The sequence below is a fragment of the Dendrobates tinctorius genome, unplaced genomic scaffold, assembly GCF_039654945.1.
Source record: "Dendrobates tinctorius isolate UK_male_01 unplaced genomic scaffold, ASM3965494v1 ptg000060l, whole genome shotgun sequence".
In the NCBI taxonomy this organism is placed as follows: domain Eukaryota; kingdom Metazoa; phylum Chordata; class Amphibia; order Anura; family Dendrobatidae; genus Dendrobates; species Dendrobates tinctorius.
This window is the reverse complement of record NW_027361728.1, coordinates 44314140-44336266: the sequence shown is the minus strand read 5'-3', so window position 1 is coordinate 44336266 and position 22127 is coordinate 44314140. Positions and strand designations below refer to the sequence as shown.

The window sequence follows — 22127 nt, the reverse complement described above, 5'->3', positions numbered from 1 at the left end:
GTGACCAGTGGGGTACCGCAGGGGTCAGTATTGGGACCTATTCCCTTCAACATATTTATTAACCATCTGGTAGAAGGTTTACACAGTAAAATATCGATATTTGCAGATGATACAACACTATGTAAAGCAGTCAATACAAGAGAAGATAGTATTCTGCTACACATGGATCTGGATAAGTTGGAAACTTGGGCTGAAAGGTGGCAATGCAGTTTATCAATGATAAATGTAAGGTTATACACATGGGAAGAAGGAATCAATATCACCATTACACACTGAACAGAAAACCTCTGAGTAAATCTGACATGGAGAAGGACTTGGGGATCCTAGTTAATGCTAAACTTACCTGGAGCAGCCAGTGCCAGGCAGGGAGTGCATTAAAAGAGGTCTAGATACACATGATGAGAGCATTATACTGCCTCTGTACATATCCCTGGAGCATCCAAATGGAGTACTGTGTACAGTTTTGGGCACCGGTGCTCAGGAAGGATATAGTGGAACTAGAGCGAGTACAAAGGAGGGCAACAAAATTAATAAAGGGGATGGGAGAACTACAATACCCAGAGAGATTAGCAAAATTAGGTTTATTTAGTCTGGAAAAAAGACAACTGAGGGACTACCTAATAACCATGAATCAGTACATAAGGGGACAATACAAATATCTCGCCGAGGATCTGTTTATACTCTCAGGCAAAACTAACAGGTCAAGGAAATTCTTATCCTCTCTTGCTGACAACTTTATCTTCCAAAAGGTAGGGGAGAAAACAAGGGGAACTGCTACCTTGGATCTAATCCTTATAAACAGGGAGGAAATGGTTGAGGAGGTAAAAGTGGCTGGGACCCTAGGAGGTAGCGACCATGCTATTTTAGAATTTTGGATAACTAGAGGTGGAAGACCTGTGAAGACTCAGACGTCAAGGTTAGATTTCAGAAAGGCAGATTTTAAGGGATTCAGAAAGAGAATTGGAGGGATCCAATGGCTGGATATCCTTAAAGACAAAAATGTCCAGGAAGGATGGGAAATCTTGAAAAATGAAATTCTCAAAGCACAGTTGTTAACAATTCCGAAAAGAGGGAAGAATAGGAAGCATTTAAGGAAACCAGGATGGATGAACACAGAACTTAAGCACATGCTAAAAAGGAAGAAAAAAATGTTTATAAAATGGAAAGAGGGAGGCATATCTAAAGAAGAATATAATGCTGTCTGCAGAACCTGCAGGGCACAAATCAGATTAGCTAAAGCTGAAAATGAACTGAGGCTTGCAAGAGATGTCAAAAGCAATAATAAAGGATTTTGGGGATATGTCAAAAGTAAAAGAAAAGTCAAAGATGCTATAGGATTTTTACAGGATGAAAATGATGAAATGGTAAGACAGGATGTTGAGAAGGCTGAACTTTTAAATTCCTATTTTGCATCTGTTTTCTCTCAGAAAGGAAATGCAACATCAACTGTTATTCACTGTCCTATTAAGGGAATAGAAGAATCCAGGATATCTATAAACAGAAAGATAGTGAGGAAACACTTAGCTAACCTAAATGAATTCAAGTCTCCAGGTCCAGATGAATTACACCCCAGAGTACTGAAGGAGATAGCAGAAGAAATTTTTGAACCCCTCTCCATAATCTTTGAAAATTCTTGGAGAACAGGAGAAGTGCCAGAAGACTGGAGAAGAGCAAATGTTGTTCCTATCTTCAAAAAGGGGAAGAGGGTGGACCCAGGCAACTATAGGCCGGTGAGTCTGACTTCTTTACCAGGAAAGATCTTTGAACAAATTATTAAACAACATGTATGTCAATACCTGGATAAGAATGAAGTGATTAAACAGAGTCAGCATGGGTTTCTAACTAACAAGTCATGTCAGACTAACTTAATTTCCTTCTATGACGGTATCACTGATTGGGTGGATCAAGGAAATGCTGTAGATATAGTATATCTTGACTTCAGCAAAGCATTTGACAAAGTCTCTCATACAATCCTTATTGAAAAAATGACTAAGTATGGAATGGACAAGGCAACTGTTAGGTGGATTCATAACTGGCTTAGTGATCGGACCCAAAGAGTGGTCGTAAATGGCTGCACATCCAGTTGGAAGAATGTCTCAAGTGGGGTACCACAGGGCTCTGTCCTGGGCCCTGTATTGTTCAACATCTTTATCAACGATTTAGATGAAGGAATTGAGGGTAAACTGATTAAATTTGCTGATGACACAAAGCTAGGAGGGATAGCTAATACTAGAGAAGAGAGAGAGAGGATTCAAAAAGATTTAAATAAACTGGAGAAGTGGGCAGCAACTAACAGAATGGTTTTTAACAGGGAGAAATGCAAAGTACTACATCTGGGCAATAAAAATGAAAAAAGCATATATAGAATGGGAGGAATAGGGCTAAGTGACAGCACATGTGAAAAAGACTTGGGTATACTAATAGATCACAGACTGAATATGAGTCAACAGTGTGATGCAGCAGCAAAAAAGGCAAATGCAATTCTAGGATGTATTAACAGAAGCATACAGTCTAGATCACGTGAAGTCATTATTTCCCTCTACTCCTCTTTGGTCAGACCTCATCTGGAATATTGTGTCCAGTTTTGGGCACCACATTTTAAAAAAGACATCAACAAACTGGAGCAAGTTCAGAAAAGAGCGACCAGAATGGTGACCGGTCTGCAAACCCTGTCTTATGAGGAAAGGTTGCAGGATTTGGGAATGTTTAGTTTGCAAAAGAGAAGACTGAGAGGAGACTTAATAGCTGTCTACAAATATCTAAAGGGCTGTCACATTGTAGAAGGATCAACTTTATTCTCATTTGCACAAGGAAAGACTAGAAGCAATGGGATGAAACTGAATGGGAAGAGACACAGATTAGATATTAGAAAAAACTTTTTGACAGTTAGAGTGATCAATGAGTGGAACAGGCTGCCACGAGAAGTGGTGAGTTCTCCTTCAATGGAAGTCTTCAAACAGAGGCTGGACAGACATCTGACTGGGATGATTTAGCGAATCCTGCTTTGAGCAGGGGGTTGGACCAGATGGCCCAGGAGGTCCCTTCCAACTCTACGATTCTATGATTCTATGATTCTATACCAAGGAAGGTGACGGCCACAAGGGGGCATTCTCTGCGTCTTCAGGAGAGAAGGTTTTTCCACCAACATAGAAGTGGATTCTTTACTGTTAGGGCAGTGAGAATCTGGAATTCCCTGCCTGAGGAGGTGGTGATGGCGAACTCAGTCGAGGGGTTCAAGAGAGGCCTAGATGTCTTCCTGGAGGGTAACAATATTGTATCTTACAGTTATTAGGTTCTTTAGAAGGACATAGATCTGGGGATTTATTCTGACGGAATATAGGCTGAATTGGATGGACAAATGTCTATTTTCGGCCTTTTTAACTATGTTACTATGTTACTTATACTTGATTTTTGCTAAGAACTTCCGTCTTTGTTGGACAGGTTTGTTATTAGACATTATACTGTTTTCAGTGATATGTTGTAATTATGAGCAGAGCAATGCATGTATATGCTAAACAGTGCATTTATTATCATTTATTCTACATTACTGTTTAAATTATCCATTTTATTGTACTTGATTGTGGGAGATTGTGATATGTCCATTTGCTATTACTTATATGGACTCTGTACAGGTGGTTGAGTCACTGTTCCCCCTTGACTTTTCCACCACCTTTTTTAATGTTTTCAGAGTTTTCTTATTACTTGCCTCTCTTACATGCCTTTATCGATATCATTATTTAGGCATTTTTGGTGCCAATTAGATGCCTTTTCTCCTTGTTCATAATAGCTATCCTCTCAGGCATTTGGCTCATTGGTCTGTCCATTCATTTGATATTACTACTGCGGTGCTGTTCCACTTGCTTTATATAAGACAGTTATAGACACCAGTTTGTATTTTCTATAACAAAAAGGACGCATCAGACATCTATGGATGTGAGCAGCTGGCCTCAGCTATAGCGTCCTCTTGATGTCTGATTTGGGCAGAGGTGCGAACAGTTACACCAGAGCTGATTGGGTGCAGGAATTTGATTGGGTGCAGGAATTGTGTGACATAGCTATCTCACACAAGCCTCGGGAGAGCAAATGCCGACACTGCTGGATTGGCGTTGGCATCCCAGGCGAGTGTAAGTGTTGTTATTTCATGGGTGCAAACATGCTGAGAATGGGTTGTCCGAGTAGTGGACAATCCCTTTGAATTATATTTTTCCCTGAAACACCACAGCATTTCAGAGTTAAACATATATGGCTGAGATCATACAACCAGTGCCTTATACATGCAGCCCATGAATCTGGCACCATGTATCAGCCAGCAGGATCCCTTTAAGACTAGTGTTGAGCGATACCTTCCGATATCGGGAAATATTGGATCGGATTGGATCGGACCGATACCCCAAAAATATCGGGTATCGCCGATTCCGGAAACCCATGCAAGCCAATGGGGAACAAATATCGGAATGAAAATAAACCCTTTCTTTCCTTGCACATCCAGTTCGGGAGGGGGGAAGAGTGTGGGCGGTGCGTGGGCGGAGACTGTGCGTGTGTGTGTGTGCGGGGTCTGTACGGGCTTCTCAGGGTCTGTGCGGGCCTGCCGGGAGTCTGTGCGGGCCTCTGCTGGGGGTTGTGTGTGTTTGTGCAGGCATCGTCTGATGGGACTACAAGTCCCATCGGGCTATGCCTACTACAATGACAGTGATTGACACATTAGCCAATGATGGGACAGTAGTAGTCCCATCATCCGGCTAATGTGTTGAATGTAAAAAAAAACAAAACAACATACATACTACATATATACTACATTCATACAACATACATACATACTACGTACATACTACATATATACTACATTCATACAACATACATACATACTTCATAATACATACATACTACATTCATACAACATACATACTACATATATACTACATTCATACAACATACATACATACTACATACTACATATATACTACATTCATACTACATATATACTACATTCACACAACATATATACATACTACATACATACAACATACATAAAACATGCTACAGACATACAACATACATACTACATACATTCATACAATACATACATATAGACATACAGTACATAAAACAGAGTACATACTCACCATCACTTGTCACTTTGATCCCCGAAGCCAGTGTCATCTGTAAAAAATATTAAAATAACAAACAACCAATATACTCCCTGATCCGCAGAAATCCACGAGTGTCCCACGACGATCTCCCATGGAGAACAGCAGCATCAGCTGATGCAACCGCTCTCTAGGGGCTCCAGGAATACAATGACGGGAGGTAGGTATCCTTCCACCACTGTAAAAAAATAGTCCCTAGTCTCACTTTTGGCATTGCTGTGTGAGAAAGTTCCCACACAGCTTTTGCCATAAAGTGAGACCAGTGAACTATAGTAACCTCTCAGTGATGCACTGCAGGAGATTGTCGTGGGACACTCGTGGATTTCTGTGGATCACGGAGTATATTAGTTGTTTGTTATTTTAATATTTTTTACAGTGAGATGACACTGGCTTCGGGGATCAAAGTGACAAGTGATGGTGAGTATGTACTCTATGTTATATGTACTGTATGTCTATGTGTATGTATTGTATGAATGTATGAATGTATTGTATGTAGTATGTATGTAGTATGTATGTAGCATGTTGTATATATGTTCTATGTAGTAAGTATGTAGTATGTATGTATGTTGTATGAATGTAGTATATATATAGTATGTATGTAGTATGTATGTTGTATGAATGTAGTATATATGTAGTATGTATGTATTATGTAGTATGTATGCATGTTGTAGGAATGTAGTATACATGTAGCATGTATGTAGTATGTATGTATGTATGTTGTATGAATGTAGTATATATGTAGTATGTATGCATTATGTAGTATGTATGTATGCAGTATGAATGTAGTATATTTGTAGTATGTATGTATGTAGTATGTATGTATGTTGTATGAATGTAGTATATATGAAGTATGTATGTAGTATGTATGTATGTTGTATGAATGTTGTATATATGTAGTATGTATGTTTTTTGTTTCTTTTTTTACATTCAACACATTAGTCGGATGATGGGACTACTACTGTCCCATCATTGGCTAATGTGTCAATCACTGTCATTGTAGCAAGCATAGCCCGATGGGACTTGTAGTCCCATCGGACGATGCCTGCACACACACACAACCCCCGGCAGGCCCGTACAGACCCCCGGCATGCCCACACAGACCCCCGGCAGCCCGCATAGACCCCCAGCAGACCCGCACAGACCCCCAGCAGGCCCATACAGACCCCCGGCAGCCCGCACAGACCCCCGGCAGCCCGCACAGACCCCCGGCAAGCCTGCACAGACCCCCGGCAGCCCGCACAGACCGCACATCATGATGACATCATTTCAGCAGCCAATCACAGCCATACCATTAGTTAACATGGCTAACACGACTGGCTCATTGCATTATGGGAACTTCCGATTCCGGTATTCGATATTGTAACTCGGTATCGGAACTCCGATACAGCGAATATCGGCCGATACCCGATATTTGCAGTATCGGAATGCTCAACACTATTTAAGATCCCATAGGTGATTTATGTGATATTTATGTCACGTGGTTGACCATAATCCTTTTTCCTTTAGGAGAACTGCAACTCCCAGCATGTACTGCAGCTCCTATGACATGCTGAGAATTATAATTCACCAATAGTGTGATGATTTTCTTTTGACATAGTGGCATGGGAGCAGAGTGGAAAAAAAATATTTTATTAGCTCTATTTTTTTTTGCTTATTTAGCCTGACTATTGACACTGCAACTTCGTGCTCTGTGCACTCAAGATAACTGCGACATACTTTCTGACCCTGGCGCCATGTTACCAGGACCTGTTTTAGGCAACGTGGGGCCCTGGGCAAAAGTTTAAAATGGGGCCCCAAATGCTGGCATATTGCACATCAAACGGAAACATTTCGATTGTAGTTACTGCTCTCAGTTCAGGCCGCTAAACGAGTGTTGTCACGGGGTCCTTCTCCGGTATCACACAATCAACAGAGCGAGGGAAGTGTGAACAATCCCAAGACCTTTATTATAGGCAAAATTTGAAGGTCCATAAACAATCCACCACACTGAGGATACAATAGTCCAGAACACGTATGCAGTTCAGTAACAGGATAGAATATCCAGGGAGATGAGAGTCCAAAAATCCAGCCGCCAGAGGATAAAAAGTCCATACGCTTCCCCTTCTTTCTCACTTGCTGTGTTCACACAATGCTCTCCACACAAGAACTGACTTCCCCCCTCCTGTCCTTTCTAGCCCTCTCCCTATGTCCAGGAGTAGTCAGATGGGTTGGAGTGGTTTTTTGGCCTCCCAGACCTGATAAAGGTGCCTGGGGGATTAAGACACTACAGGGGGCCATGATTAAGAGACATAGATACAGTCAGGCTGCAGACATACAAGGCAACAAGAAAAACACTATGAAAATCAGTGAAATAGAAATATACACAAAATGATATCCACATAGCATATCACACCAACACAACCGTGATTGACAATATTGAAGATGTTTGACGCTCGTTTCCTGGCCTCTTTACAATCACTCAATGAATAGGCAGCATTTTGCTTGATTAGTATAATACACACCATAGTCCTCTACATAGTATAATGCACACCAGAGTCTTCTATATAGTATAATGTGCACCACATTCCTCTATATTGTATAATGCACAGCCCATATTCCTCCATATAATATAATGTACCCCATAGTCCGCCATATAATATAATGTGCACCATAGTCCTCCATGTAGTATAATACTCTCATCATAGTCCTCCATATAGTGTAATACACTCCTCATAGTCCTCAATATATTAAAATACACTTCTCCGTTCACCGTATAGTATAATGCACCCCCATAGTCCTTCATGTACTACAATTCACTTCCCATAGTATAATGCGCCCCATAGCTCTTCATATAGTATAATGTATTCCCCATAGTCCTTGATACATTATAATGCAGGTCCCATGTAGTACATATAGTATAATGCACTGCCCATAGTTCGATAGAGTATAATGAAGCCTCCATATAGTGTAATGCAGCTACCTCTCAGAATATAATGTCGCCCCTCAGAGCATAATGCAGTCACCCCATATAGCATAATGCAGCTACCCTACAGAATATAATTCAGCGCCCCATAGAATATAATGTATTCCCCCCATAGAATATAATGTAGCCCTCTCATACAGTATAATGCAGCCCCCATAGAATATAATAAAATGCAGCCCCCATAGAATATAATGCAGACCCCCATAGAATATTATGTAACCCCACCATACAATATAATGCAGCCCTCTTCATATAGTATAATGCAGCCCCCATAGAATATAATGTAGCCCCATCATAGAGTATAATGCAGGACCCTCATAGACTATAATGTAGCCCCCTCACTAAGTATAATGCAGCCACCCCCCATGGAATATATGAAGGCTCACCATACAATATAATGCAGGACCCCCATATAAAATAATGCAGCATCCTCATAGGGTATAATGCAGACCCACCCATAGAATATATTGTGGCCCCCCTCATAGAATATAATGCAGCTCCCTCATAGAGTATAATGCAGGACCCCCACAGAGTATAATGCAGCCGCCTCATAGGGTATAATGACTCCCATAGAATATAATGTAGCCCCCACACAGAGTATAATGCAACCTCCCAAATATAGCATAATGCAGGCCCCATAGAATATAATGCAGCCCCCTCATAGGGTATATTGTAGTCCCCCACCCCCCCTTAGAATATAATCCATCCCCATAGTCCAGTACTCACTCACTGTTAAATAAAAAACCCCACAATACTCACCTCTCCTCGTTTCCCGCGCAGTTCCAGGTTCTGATCCAGTCTCAGCAGCTGCACTGCCATGCACACGGCGGGTACTTCATCAAGTGATGTCATCACGCACCCACAGCATCAGAGGCAGAGGGGGAATGATGGGAGAGAGCGCGTCATCTGATGCTCTGTACTCCATCATTGCTTTCAACTGTATCGGCGTCTATGATGTCGTGGCGTGGGGCCAGTGGCGGGGATTTTGGGGTCGGCGCTGGCACCAGGCTGGCCCCCCTGACTCACGGACCCCATAGGGACCATGTGGTGAGCTGTTGTTAGCGGTTACCCACTGGCTGGGGGCCCCTGGGGGAGCGGGGGCCCTAGGCAGCTGCCTAGTCTGCCTACCGGCCCTGCATGTTACACAGGCAGGAGTGAATGGAGGAGTTGCCATCCTGACTAGTTGCAGAGGTAGCATATAGAACTGGGGTGTGCAACATTTTTTAGTCCAAGGGGTTACATTGCCAATCCCAAAGCCTGCAAAAAATGTAAAGGGGTACTTACATGAATACATCACCAGAACTACCATTAGTACACTAATACATCATCAGAACTAAAGTTAGAAGTAAGTTAGAAGTATTTGAGCAGGATTTGGAGAGATTCAGCTCCATTTCTGCGCCACAAAAAAAAAAAGTGTGAACATATGCTAATTTACCGTTTTTGGAGCAGAAACTGAGCAGCATCTTGCCAAATTCTTCTCATAATATTAATACTCTAAATTTTGAGGATTTTTAAGTTTTAAAGAAGCTGATGCACTGTAGCCTCTATGACATACAGTAAAAAAAAGTTTTTAAAATGACAAAAATTAAAAAAAAAACAAAGTTCAAATCACCCCCCTTTTGCCCCATTCAAAATAAAACAATAAAAAAATACACATTTGGTATGACTGTGCTCAGAATAGCCAGTATATCAAAATACAATAAAGGGCAATCAAAACATTGTATCTACACCAAAATGCTATCAATAAAAACGTCAGCTCAGGGTGTAAAAAGCTCTCACGTAGCTGCATATCACTAAAATTGAAAACGTCACGGGTTTGGAAAATAGGCGACACAAAGAAAATTTTTATTTCTGAATTTTTTTTGGCATTTAAATAAAAAAAAAAAACTATACACATTTGATATCAAAGTACTCTCACTGAAATAGAGTATCATATTACCTGGTCAGTTTTACTGTTAACAATTGTGAAATTGAATTTTTTTTCCCCATTTCAACTGACTTGGAATTTTTTACCGCATTCCAGTGCATCAGATGACATTGCCCACAAAAAACAAGCCTTCGTATGGCTATTTGGATGATAAAATAGAAAAGTTATGGCTCTTGGAAGACGGGGAGGAGAAAATGAAAAAAAAAAAAAAAAGTGGCCTAGGGGTGAAAGTGTTACAATTTACAAGCCCCAATACATTTTCCTCTCTTAAAGAGTAATGTGTCAGTAAAAATCCTATGATACATAGTTGATACTTATAGGATCTGATTTTTTTGGCGCATCCATAGACTTGAAAAACGCCACAAACTAGTGCATGTTGCAATTTTTTTCATGCAGAGTTCAGTCCAGGAAGCAAAAAAATGGTCATCGGAACAGCCCTACTGAATAAAAAAACGGGTCCTGTGTTTTTTTTCTTGGACAGCACTTGGAGCAAAAATTCAGTTGTATGGACCACAAGGTAGGGACTAACCACAAGTCTTCTCGACTACATCATCTAAAAAGCTATTGAGTTCAGGTCTGTAGCCCCGTGGCCGGTCCGTGCACTGCGGTCCATACTCTGTGAAGCATTGATGTGTGAAAAAGACCTTCAATGCAACTTTGCCAAGAACACGGTTATGTTCGCACGATTGAAATAAGGCTGCTGATCCTTGGATATTGCCGCTTTACAATAGTAATACAATCACTAATCCCCTGCACTTCATGCTTGATTTTGCAGGATTTTCTGTCCTACAGATACATTTCGGACACACAACACAGTCACGCTAATTGTATGTAATCGCCTGGATAGCAGAATAACGTTCCCAGCACCACGTTCCGTTCTGCCTCAGTAGCAGGAATGTGTAGGACGGTCTCCTTGCCCTAAATACGCCGTCTGAGTGTAAATGCAGACACAAGAGCGGACCGGCCTGATGGATAATCTTCCGGAGACGGTATAAAGGCCAGTGCCGGCCTTGTTATTCATGCACAAAGAGCTGTGTATTGGGTTAGAAGAGAATGTGATGTGTGACTGTGAAGGACATGACAATAGTATGGCCTGTCAACCTTGAGGTAAACCATTTTATTTGCTGTTGTCATCCACTGAGCCATTAACAAAAACTGTCAAAACAGCTCACAGCGTATGTAGGAAAGAGCAGGTTTTGCCTCGCTTTATTCAGTAAATGTATTTTATATATTAAATTACTTTATTGTAACAAGAAAAAAAAAATGGAACATTGATAAAAGCGGCAAATATCCTAGCAATGCTGCGTCCAGGAAATAGTGTGTTCTACTGCACCAAAATAATAGTGTCACACCAAGTACAGGTATCCATGTACTACCACTAATGTCAGGGCTTTGGTTAGCACTAAGCGGGGGTCCAGCGAACACGGCGGTCCCAGCAGCTATTTACAAAAGAAGAACATTATTTATTTCATTTTTTTAAATTTAGTGAAACCTGTCACCTGATTCCTGCTGCCCGCTCTGGCATTTCAAAGAAAATACACTTTACAAATACAGCTGAGAACTGTAGCTGGAGACCAGACTAGTCTGGCGCTTCGTCTCGCACCGCTTGTTCCTAGTGCTGCTGCAGGTATCTCATGCATACATAGGGAGAGACCTGTCAATCACCTCAAGGGGAAGAGGCGGCTAGGGGACTAGATTTGTCTCTGACTCAGGCCGATTGGGTCTTTAAAGTGAACTTGTCATGAAATTAAAGGGACTCGGCACAGGATGACTTTTCAAACTAAGTACCACCGCTCGGTGCTTCACAGTGTGGCCAATCCTTTATATACACCTTCCCACCTGCTAATTTTCCCTCAATCTCCACCTCCCCTCTTCTTTGATTGACAGCTCTGGTGGAGAAAAGCAAGCAGGTGGGAAGGTGTATATAAATGACTGGGGCCGCTATGATGCACTGAGTGCCTGTACTTGGTTTGAACAGTCATTCTGTGCTGACAGAGTCCCTCTAACGCTATTAGGCCATGAACACATGTTCAGTATTTGGTAAGTATTTTATATCAGTATTTGTAAGCCAAAACCAGGAATGGGTGATAAATACAGAAGTGGTGACATGTTTCTATTATACTTTTCCTCTGTTCCACTCCTGGTTTTGGCTTACAAATATTGATGTAAAGTACTGACCACATACTGAACATGTGAACATGGCCTTAACCTGCAGATATGGAGTTATTCTGCAGGAAAGGGCTCTTACTCACTTGCGAGAGACTTGCACGATTCTCATGCGAGTCTCTCGTATGAAAACCTGGCACTGCCACCGGCACTCAGACCAGAGCGTGTGGCTACATGTATTTATATGCAGCGTCATGCTCCAGTCCGAGTGCCGGCGGCAGTGCCAGGTTTTCATTCAAGAGACTCGCACAATTCTCGTGCGAGTCTCTCGCAAGTGAGTATGAGCCCTTAATAGTGTCACGTCGCTGTCAGACTCGGGGCCTGCTGTCCCGGCCTCGGCCACTAGGTGGCGGACTGTCATGTCGCCGTCAGACTCGGGGCCTGCTGTCCTGGCCTCGGCCACTAGGAGGTGCCGGACTGTCACATCGCCGTCAGACTCGGGGCCTGCTGTTCCTGCCTCGGCCACTGGGAGGCGCCGTGGTTCGTCCCCGAGTGATGGCGGTGACAGAGAAGGGGCTCCTGCGCAGGCATCTGATGGACGCAGGCTCCGCTCCTCGGTCGGTCATGGAGGGGTTGGTGCATGATGCATCGCCATCTGGCCTAGTCCTGGGGGCGGTCGTGATGACATCATCAGTCCGGGAGCCTGAGGGATGACCTGATCCTTCAAATACCTTGGGACTGGTCTTGCAAGCCGCCAGATATATTCTTGGTTCCCCTATGTGCTACTGTGTGATTTACTATTGTTTGACCTCAGTCTGGATTTCTGACCCCTCTACTGCCTGACGATTTTGTACCTCTGCTATTCTCCCGGTTTGTGACCTTGGCCTGGATATTCGACTCTGCTACTGCCTGCCGTTTTTGTACCTTTACTGCCCTCCCGTTTTGTGACCTTGGCCTGGACTCTCGACTCTGCCACTGCCTGCTGTTTCTGTACCCCCGCTGCTCGCCCGGTTTCTGACTATGTTTTTGGCTCCCTGCCTTCCCTATTGGTGACCGTCCTGCTCTGGCGCACTGCTTCTAGACAGCCACCCCCTTGGCCTTGCTACAATTCCAGATCCCTGTATAGGGGTTAAGGGTCTCAGGGTTTCTCGGGGTGCTGTCCCTACTGCAGTCCAGATCCGCGGACGGACGTCACAAATAGCATTCTGAAGGTGTCTCATTGACTGACAGCCCTGCTGCTGTGAGGAAATGAGTTTTATTCCTCCAAGCAGTCTTGGGCTTTCAGTCATAGGGGTGTAGCAGCTTCATCTTCAGTCACCGCTCAGTACATAGTGAGTGGCAGCTGTGATTGCTCTCCTAGTACTAACAGTTGGCTCTAAAGGCTCATTCACATGTCAGTATTTGGTCAGTATTTTGCATCAGTGTTTGTATGCCAAAGCCAGGAATGGAACTTACTGAGAAAAAATATAATTGAAAGACTGACTCCTGTTATTTGTTTTGGAGACACTCCTGATTTTGGCATACAAATACTGATGAAATAATGATCACAAATACCGATGTATGAATGAGGCCTAAGGCTGAGCCAGCTATCAGTTAGTGTCAGGATGTTGTTACAGCTGCCACTCACTATGTATTAAGTCGTGACTGAAGCCATGATGGCCATGCCTTTATGCATGAAAGCCTGAGGTTGCCAGAAGTAATAAAGCTCATTTCCTCTTGGCAACAGGGCTTTCAGTGTGGGCACCAGGCAGCCCCAGACTAACCCCATATCTGCAGGTTAAGGCCGGTTTCGCACATCCTGATATTTCCAGTACCGGAAAACCCGGTACCGGAAATATCCGTGTCCGTGGGTGTAATACTTGTGGTACACGTGTGGCAACTGTGTGCATACCCGTGTGCTGCATCAGTACCAGCCGTCTTCAGCACCTGCCGCCGTGGAACAGCGCTTACTTTAGAGCTTCTTCCCCTGCGGCAGGTGCTGAAGAAGGCTCTCATCATTCTCCCCTGCTCTGCCGGCGATCAGCATGAGCAGAGGAGAATGATGAGAGTTATATTAAAGTCAGAATGATGACAGCAGGTGGCGGCTTATGGGACCAATACTCCCATCACCCACAGTTGCTGCCGATAATAACAGTGACAGCAGGAGCGGATGATCGGGGATTTTCTCAGCCGCTGCTTGCGATCTAATGAATAAATGAATGAAAAACCCGACGTGGGTTCCCCATTTTCTTCAACCAACAAGGCAAAAATCACAGCTAGAGGATGTAACTCTCAGCTGTCAGCTTCAGCAAGGTTGGTAATCAAGAAAAGAGGAGTCCCCATGCTATTTTTTAAATTATTTAAATAAATAATTTAAAAAAACAGCATGGAGTCCCCCCATTTTTGACAACCAGCCTTGCTAAAGCAGTCAACTGGGGACTGGTATTATCAGGCTGGTAAGGGGCCATTGATATAGGCAATAGGCATCTCAGCCTAAAAACAGCAACCCGCAGCTGCTCAGAAAAGGTGACTAATCCAAGCGAACCCTTGATCTCCTGTAATAAAAATAAAATAAAAAAAACAACAATATACCATACCTGTTCATCGTTGTGTCCCACGCCATAATCCATGTCTGGGGGCTAAATAGTTTTCAACCTGGACGGTGCCAAGATGTGACCGTCCCAGCTGTAAAGCACTGGTGAATGAGCTGCTGAGAGCATCATTCACCAGCAGTGACAACATCACTGGCATTTTCTCACAGTCCTGAGGTCACCGCAGTTCAGCCCAGCTTTGATGTCACCGCTGGTGAATGATGCTGCGTTTTCAGAAGCTCATTCACCAGTGGTTTTCAGCCGGGACAGTCACATCTTGGCACAGTCCAGACTGAAAACTATTTAGCCCCCAGACATGGATTATGGTGTGGGACACAATATCGGACAGGTATGGTATATTGTTTTTTTTTATTTTATTTTTATTACAGGAGATGGAGGGCTTTGCTTGGATTAGGCGATACAGTAAGTATGGTTCAATTGAGATTAATAAAGGCGTCTGTGTCATTTTTTCAAATAAAAGACTTTATTCTGGCTGTGTCTTTATTTATTTAAATAATTTAAAAAAACATTGTGGGGACCACTCTATTCTTGATAACCAACCTTGCTGAAGCTGACAGCTGAAAGTGCAGCATCATTCACCAGCAGTGACATAATCACTGACATTTTCCCACAGTCCTGAGGTCACCGCAGTTCAGCCCGGCCTCGATGTTGTCACCTATGGTGAATGATGCTGCGCTCTCAGCATCTCATTCACCAGTGGTTTTCAGCCGGGATGGTCACATCTTGGCACTGTCTAGGTTGAAAACTATTTAGCCCCAGACATGGATTACCGCATTGGACACAATGATGGACAGGTATGGTATATTGTTGTTTTTTTAATTCACTTCTATTACAGGAGATCAAGGGCTTCACTTTGATTAGGCGATGCAGTAGTTCAGTTCAGCCCGGCCTTGATGATGTCACTGCTGTGAATGATGCTGCTTTTTCAGCAGCTCATTCGCCAGTGGTTCTTAGCCAGGACATTGATGACAGCTGAGCTTTTATAATTCTATGGAGGAGGAGGAGCAGGAGGCCGACACAGACATTCTGCTTCAAGTTCTCCTGAGATGACAGTTACAGTTCTCCATAGAATTTTATGAGCACCAACTGTCATCTCCTGTCTCAGTAATGAGAAAGTCTGTCCTAACTTAAAGGGATTCGGTCACCCTATTTTTCGAGTATCAGCTGCTGGCACCGCCATCAGGAGCTTATCTACAGCATTCTGTAATGCTGTAGATAAGCCCTCAATGTAACCTGAAAGATAAGAAAAATGAGTTAGATTATACTCACTGGGGGGCGGTCCGGCGCTCCACATCTCCTAACGGTGATGTCCTCTTCTTTGCTGCCTGTCGTGGCTCCTGCACAGGCACACTGCTCTGCCCTGTTGAGGGCAGAGCAGAATACTGCAGTGCGCAGGTGCCAGACCACTCCCGGCGCCTGTGCACTACAGGACTCTGCTCTGCCCTCAACAGAGCAGAGCAGTGCACCTGCGCAGGAGCCACGACAGGCAGCAAAGAAGAGGACGTCACCGTTAGAAGATGGGAGGCGCCGGACCGGACCGCAACACCCATTGGACAAAAACCGGACCCGGACCGCCCCTGGGTGAGTATAATCTAACTCATTTTTCTTATCTTTCAGGTTACATCGAAGACTTATCTACAGCATTACAGAATGCTGTAGATAAGCCCCTGATGGCGGTGCCGGCAGCTGATACTCGAAAAATCGGGTGACAGATTCCCTTTAAGACAGATTTTACCTGTGAAATGAGAATATTCAGAATACATGATCGGAAAGAAGCAGATTTCTCTGATAAGATATAATACAAAGTTGCTTATTTTCATTTGCATTGTTGATTTATGGAAAAACTTCTTTTTATCCTACTATGTGTACATTTTTGTGCTAGTCATCAGCAGCATGCTTCCACTGACGTTAATGAACGATGTGTAGGGCCAAAAAGTTAAATGACTTCCAAAGTCTCCGAGGTGGACAGGTGATAAATGTTCAATGTGGCAAAATATCTAAGGTCAGCTTACCTGATGGATTGTGTCTGATGAAGAACAAGAATGGTCGATCTGCAACAAATCTGTGATTGGTCAAGCTCATTGCAGCAACGTGCATTCCTACAAGGAAAAGAAGATGAATTTGGCTTCTGTGTCTATTGTCTTGGTTTTCTATTAATGAAATGTCTTTTAAAGGGGTTTTTCCAGGCTTAGGGTTCAAGTTTGTAGTCAGTCTTTGTCTAAATCTAGACTGCACACTTGTGAATCGCACACTGCACGCTGTAAGGATTCTCAGACGCCGGAAGTGGGTGATCACATGACTGCAAGTATGTAATTTGCATACCTCTGCCAGACTTAGTCCAAGAGTGATTCTCATGCACCACTGGTGGCACTGTGCTGACTTGGTTAAAGCCCTTCACAAGGTTCAAAGCCATAGAAAATCCAAGATTCTGAAGCACCAGAGAAAATAGGAATAAAATATAACCTTTATTCCATCATTTAAAAATCAAATGGTGAAATACAATTAAGGTGTCACAATCCATTTTTGGATCTGTGGCAGATCTGGCTTCTCAGATTAAAACTTTTTTACTTTCCTTTTTGCTGATGTAATTGCATTGCTGTTGGGTCTGCTCATGTGGGTGGTGACCACTCCCACCATCCTTCAAGAGGTTGCCTGATGCATCAGCTGACTATTGGTTATACAGGTCCTTTCAGGAGACCAGCCTAGCAGAAGCAGTTCTCTGGTGCCTGCCGCATTTGGTGTTGAGTCCTGTTGCTGTTGATATCTTTGGTGTGGAGCTTTGCAGCGGTGAATATAAGCTAATTGTGGTGTTTTACCTCCTAGTCCCTTTTAGTGTTTGTCACTTTCCCCTGTGTGTATTATCTGCAGTGGCAAAGGCTAGTGCTCCTTGCCGGCCAGTGCATTAGCCAGGGCAGACAGGTGACACTAGGGATTAGGTTCCTGATGGCAGCAGGGAGGTGGACCTGCATAGGGTGTTAGGGGAGTGCAAGGACAGGCTCAGGCTGAGCTCAGGTGGTGACCATCCCTCATTCCCTATCGCGAGGGCCTTCCTTTCGCTTTTTCCATCCCGTTTTGTGTGAGTTGCACCGTCCATTGACCGACCACCCATTGGGGTCAAGTCACACCGTGACATTAGGTAGACGAGTGAAGCAACGCTTCGCCCCACAAGAGCCTTATTCATGTCAGAATCTTTATGGTACTTCTGGCTTTAAAAAGGCCCTTTTGGGCCGAAATGCTGCTTCACTCATCTACGTCAATTGTATTTCACCATGTGATTTTTAAAGGATGGAATAAGCATTATTTTTATCCCTATTTTCTCTGGTGCCTCGGAATCTTGGATTTTCTATACTTCTGGCCACATTCTGACTATACTGTGTCCAGCCTCACTCAATATACTTGTATTGAGCGGGGCTGTGCCCGTATAGTCTGTACATGACCACATGTTTGCAAATCACATACTTGCCGACACACACCCAGCACCCTGCTCCCAGCACCGGCACCAGAGAATCTTCACAGTGTGCGCAATGTGAGGATTCACATAGAGTGACTGCAGACTTGTACACAAAGGTTGGACTCACACCAATATATAGCGCCCGATGCGATATGCTAATGACCCTTAGCTCCTGCTCTGCTGCAAGCATGAGCTGAGTGTCAGTGCTCTATGCTCCGATCCATGAGAGAATTGCAGCACAGGTGTGAGGGAGGCAAAGAAAGTAATTTCTTCATCTCCTCCATGTCATGTCTCAGTGTATATCTGACTGCATTGGGATGACATCCGAGTGAAGTCCGATATTTCATAGATAACCATAGACTTGTATGGGTGCGAGTGAGCCGAGTCTTGTTGCTAATCACAGCATGCTGCCATTGTTCTATTATCCCAAAAATAACCGCAGATCTGCACTGCTTCATAGTATAACACTGGGCCAAATGCTGTCCGATAAAATAAGGGATAGTACTCGGTCATGTTATACGCTCGCGTGACCCCTGCCTTAGGCTGGTTTCACATTTGCGTTTTTTAGCGCTGGAAAAAAACGCACACCTGCGCATGCGTTTTTTCCCCTATATTTAACATGGGTGCGCATACCTGCGCGCTGGTAAGCGCATGTATGCGATTTTCATGCGCTGCGTTTTTTTGGGGTGTGCGTTGGGATTTTCCAGACGCAGCATGTTGCATTTTTTGGCCCTGCAAAAAAGCGCATGCGCACATATGCGCACGTTTTGCGCTAAAAATGGCCATTATAGCCTATGGATGCGCATATGTGCGCACTGGCATGCTCATGTATGCGTTTTTTTGCATATGCGTTTTTTTTTTTAAACCATGGAATTTAGGGGTTTGGGTTAGAGTTAGGGTTAGTTAAGGGGGTTTAGGGTTAGGGTCAGGGTCAGGGTTAGGGTTGGGGTTTGGGTCAGGGTTAGGGTTAAGTATGGTTTTGTTAAGGATTAGGGTCATGGTTAGGGTCAGGATTAGGGTTAAGTATGGTTTTGTTAAGGGTTAGGGTCAGGGTTAGGGTTAGGGTTAGGGTTAGGGTCAGGGTTAGGGTTAGGGTCAGGGTTAGGGTCAGGATTAGGGTTAAGTATGGTTTTGTTAAGGATTAGGGTCATGGTTAGGGTCAGGATTAGGGTTAAGTATGGTTTTGTTAAGGGTTAGGGTCAGGGTTAGGGTTAGGGTTAGGGTTAGGGTCAGGGTTAGGGTCAGGGTTAGGGTCAGGATTAGGGTTAAGTATGGTTTTGTTAAGGATTAGGGTCAGGGTTAGGGTCAGGATTAGGGTTAGTATGGTTTTGTTAAGGGTTAGGGTCAGGGTTAGGGTTAGGGTCAGGGTTAGGGTCAGGATTAGGGTTAAGTATGGTTTGGTTAAGGGTTAGGGTCAGGGTCAGGGTTAGGGTTAGGGTTAGGGTTAAGTATGGTTTTGTTAAGGGTTAGGGTCAGGGTTAGGGTTAGGGTTAGGGTCAGGGTTAGGGTTAGGGTTAGGGTCAGGGTCAGGGTTAGGGTTAGGGTTAGTTAGGGTTTAGGGTTTGGGTTAGGGTTAAGTATGATTTGGTTAAGGGTTAGGGTCAGGGTTAGGGTTAGGGTTAGGGTCAGGGTTAGGGTTAGGGTCAGGGTTAGGGTTAGTAAAGTCATGGTTTGGGTAGTGTGAGGGGCCACCTAAAAATGTTGGAAAAAAACGCAAACGCGGTAAAAACGCGCTAAAAACGCATACAAACGCATAAAAACGCTGCGTTTTTTTCATGCATGCTCATAAAAATGCTTGAAAAAAACGCAGCAGTTGTATGCTTATGTATGCGTTTTTTCAATGCGTTTTTTTGCGGGAAAAACGCGCTGCAAAAAAAAGCAAGTGTGAAACTAGCCTTACTCTCCTACATCAGGGCATTTGTGGGTCTACAGATTTTGCACCTTTCTTTGTTACACCACTGGTAGAGAAATACATTCATTTCTAGCAGCTGTGCCGCAGAACACAGGTATTGAGAACCGCAAAATGGGGAACAGATCAGAAGCACTCAACTTCTCATATCAGAAAATATCATTAAATTGTTTCACGCTTCTCCCACTGTCTGCACTGCGAATGGGTAAGAATAGAGAAATATCTCGCCGACTGCATGTCTCTGTGAGATAATTCACTGAATATGACCAGCTGTATCCTGAGAAAGAAAAATGTTCTCCCCTCTGTCAAAGAGAAAAAGAACAAACTAACGTCAGGCTGTTTTTACAGAAGAGGTTTTTTTGAGTGGACCTCTTACTTGTTTTACATGTATAGAAATGTATCTTATGTGGGAATGCAACATAATAATTGTATTGGGCACATTTATCAATAACAATTTAATAAAAGTGGGTAATGCTGATTGATAAATCTGTTTAGGGCTATGTTCACACATTGCGTTTTTGCAGATTTTTTATGCAAAAGAATAGCCACTTTTTACAGTACCTGCAAAAGCTATGAGATAGCAGAAGTCTCAAGCACACAATTGCTTTTTTTTTTTCCTGGCCGAATTGAAAAACTGCTGCTTTTTTGAAAACTGCAGCGTCGCTTCTTTCAGTGTTTTTTTTTTCACCATATGAAGCAATGAGACTGCAAAAGAGCAAACACAGCAAAACCATAGGCGATTTTGGCTGCAGAATAAAATGCAGCAAAAAAGCAACATGTGAGTGTGGGAAGAACGGTCCCCCCCGTCGAGTGTCCAGGCCGGAACCAAAGGAGTGTCATCCAGGTTCCGGGGGAAACTGTTCCCGGGGCACAGAGTTCAGGGATGGACCGTTGTGACAGACAGCAGAGCTAGGGGAGGGACCAGTACAAAGAGGGCAGGGAATTCCCTGGGCGATGAGTCAGCAGACCGGGACAGAGGCAGCTGGAGATGAAGGGAGCAACTGCAAGTGAGAGTAACTTACCAGGGCCAGGCAAGACGCTCACTGAGGGCCCCAGAGAGACTGCGCCAAGACGAACATCTGAGACTCGTCACCCCGCTACAGCTCGCGGCCACTGCAGCCCCAGTCCAACCCGTGGCCACTGCCGCCTCTCCACAGCCCAGGGCTGATGCCTGCCCGCGGTCACCTGCGGCCGCCTCTCCTCAGCCCGCGGCTGCGGCCTGCCCGCGGTCACCCGCAGCCACCTCTCCTCAGCTCACGGCTGCGGCCTGTCCCCGCCACCCGCAGCTGCCCCACTCTCACCAGTGGCCGCGGCAAGTACAGTGTCATTGGCGGCCACGACTGTCCCGCTCCGATCCGCAGCAGGGGCTGAGCCTCGGTTTGCCGTGGATTACCCGTCGCAGCCGTTAGCTGCGCAGGTGGCCCGTCATTCAGCACCCGACATCACTGCCACTTGCCCCAGTCCAGGGGCTGCGGCCTATCCGTCCAAGGACTCCGCCGGGGCCCGTGGGGCTCCAGGGTCAACACGCGCCAGAGCGCACGAAGATTCCACCAACGCCTCAGCAACTGGGCCCAGCAACTACTACGCCGAAGGACCACCATCCCGAACGGCGTGGGACGTCTGGACAGCTAAGTGACTGTATCATTATGGACCCGTAGTCGGCCACAACACAGCCCTATAGTGACCGGCTATTGCTGGGAGTAGTTGTGTTCTAACGTTTTGTGTTTGTTTATATCGAGCCCCTGCGAGGGCAACCCGTGTTACCCCTTTTGTTGATCAAACCTTGACTGAGGAAAGTTCCCTCTAGTCATATAAACGTTATTCTAGTAAGCACCAAATTGTCTCGCGACTCGTCACTGCATCCTGCCTACCTGCAAACACTACATTTGGCGTAGTCGGCAGGATGCAGTCTCCGAGCGCGGACAACGAGGGCACCCTGCCCAGCATTTTTTTGGGGGCCATGCTGAGCAATCTGCCCAGGTTCTCCGGCAGCAGTACTATGCTGTGGAATTGGACGGAGCGAATGCGTGGGTT

At 44.4% G+C, this 22127-nt stretch overlaps 1 protein-coding gene across 1 annotated transcript in view; it reads right to left on the bottom strand.

The window, feature by feature from the left end:
* The window catches only part of SERPINI2 (serpin family I member 2), a 95928-nt gene that overhangs the window by 7564 nt on the left and 66237 nt on the right, over positions 1–22127 (bottom strand). Inside the window, exon 7 of the mRNA XM_073579131.1 lies at positions 16746–16832. Coding sequence (XP_073435232.1) covers positions 16746–16832 — 87 coding nt within the window. The remainder of the gene's footprint in view (positions 1–16745; positions 16833–22127) is intronic.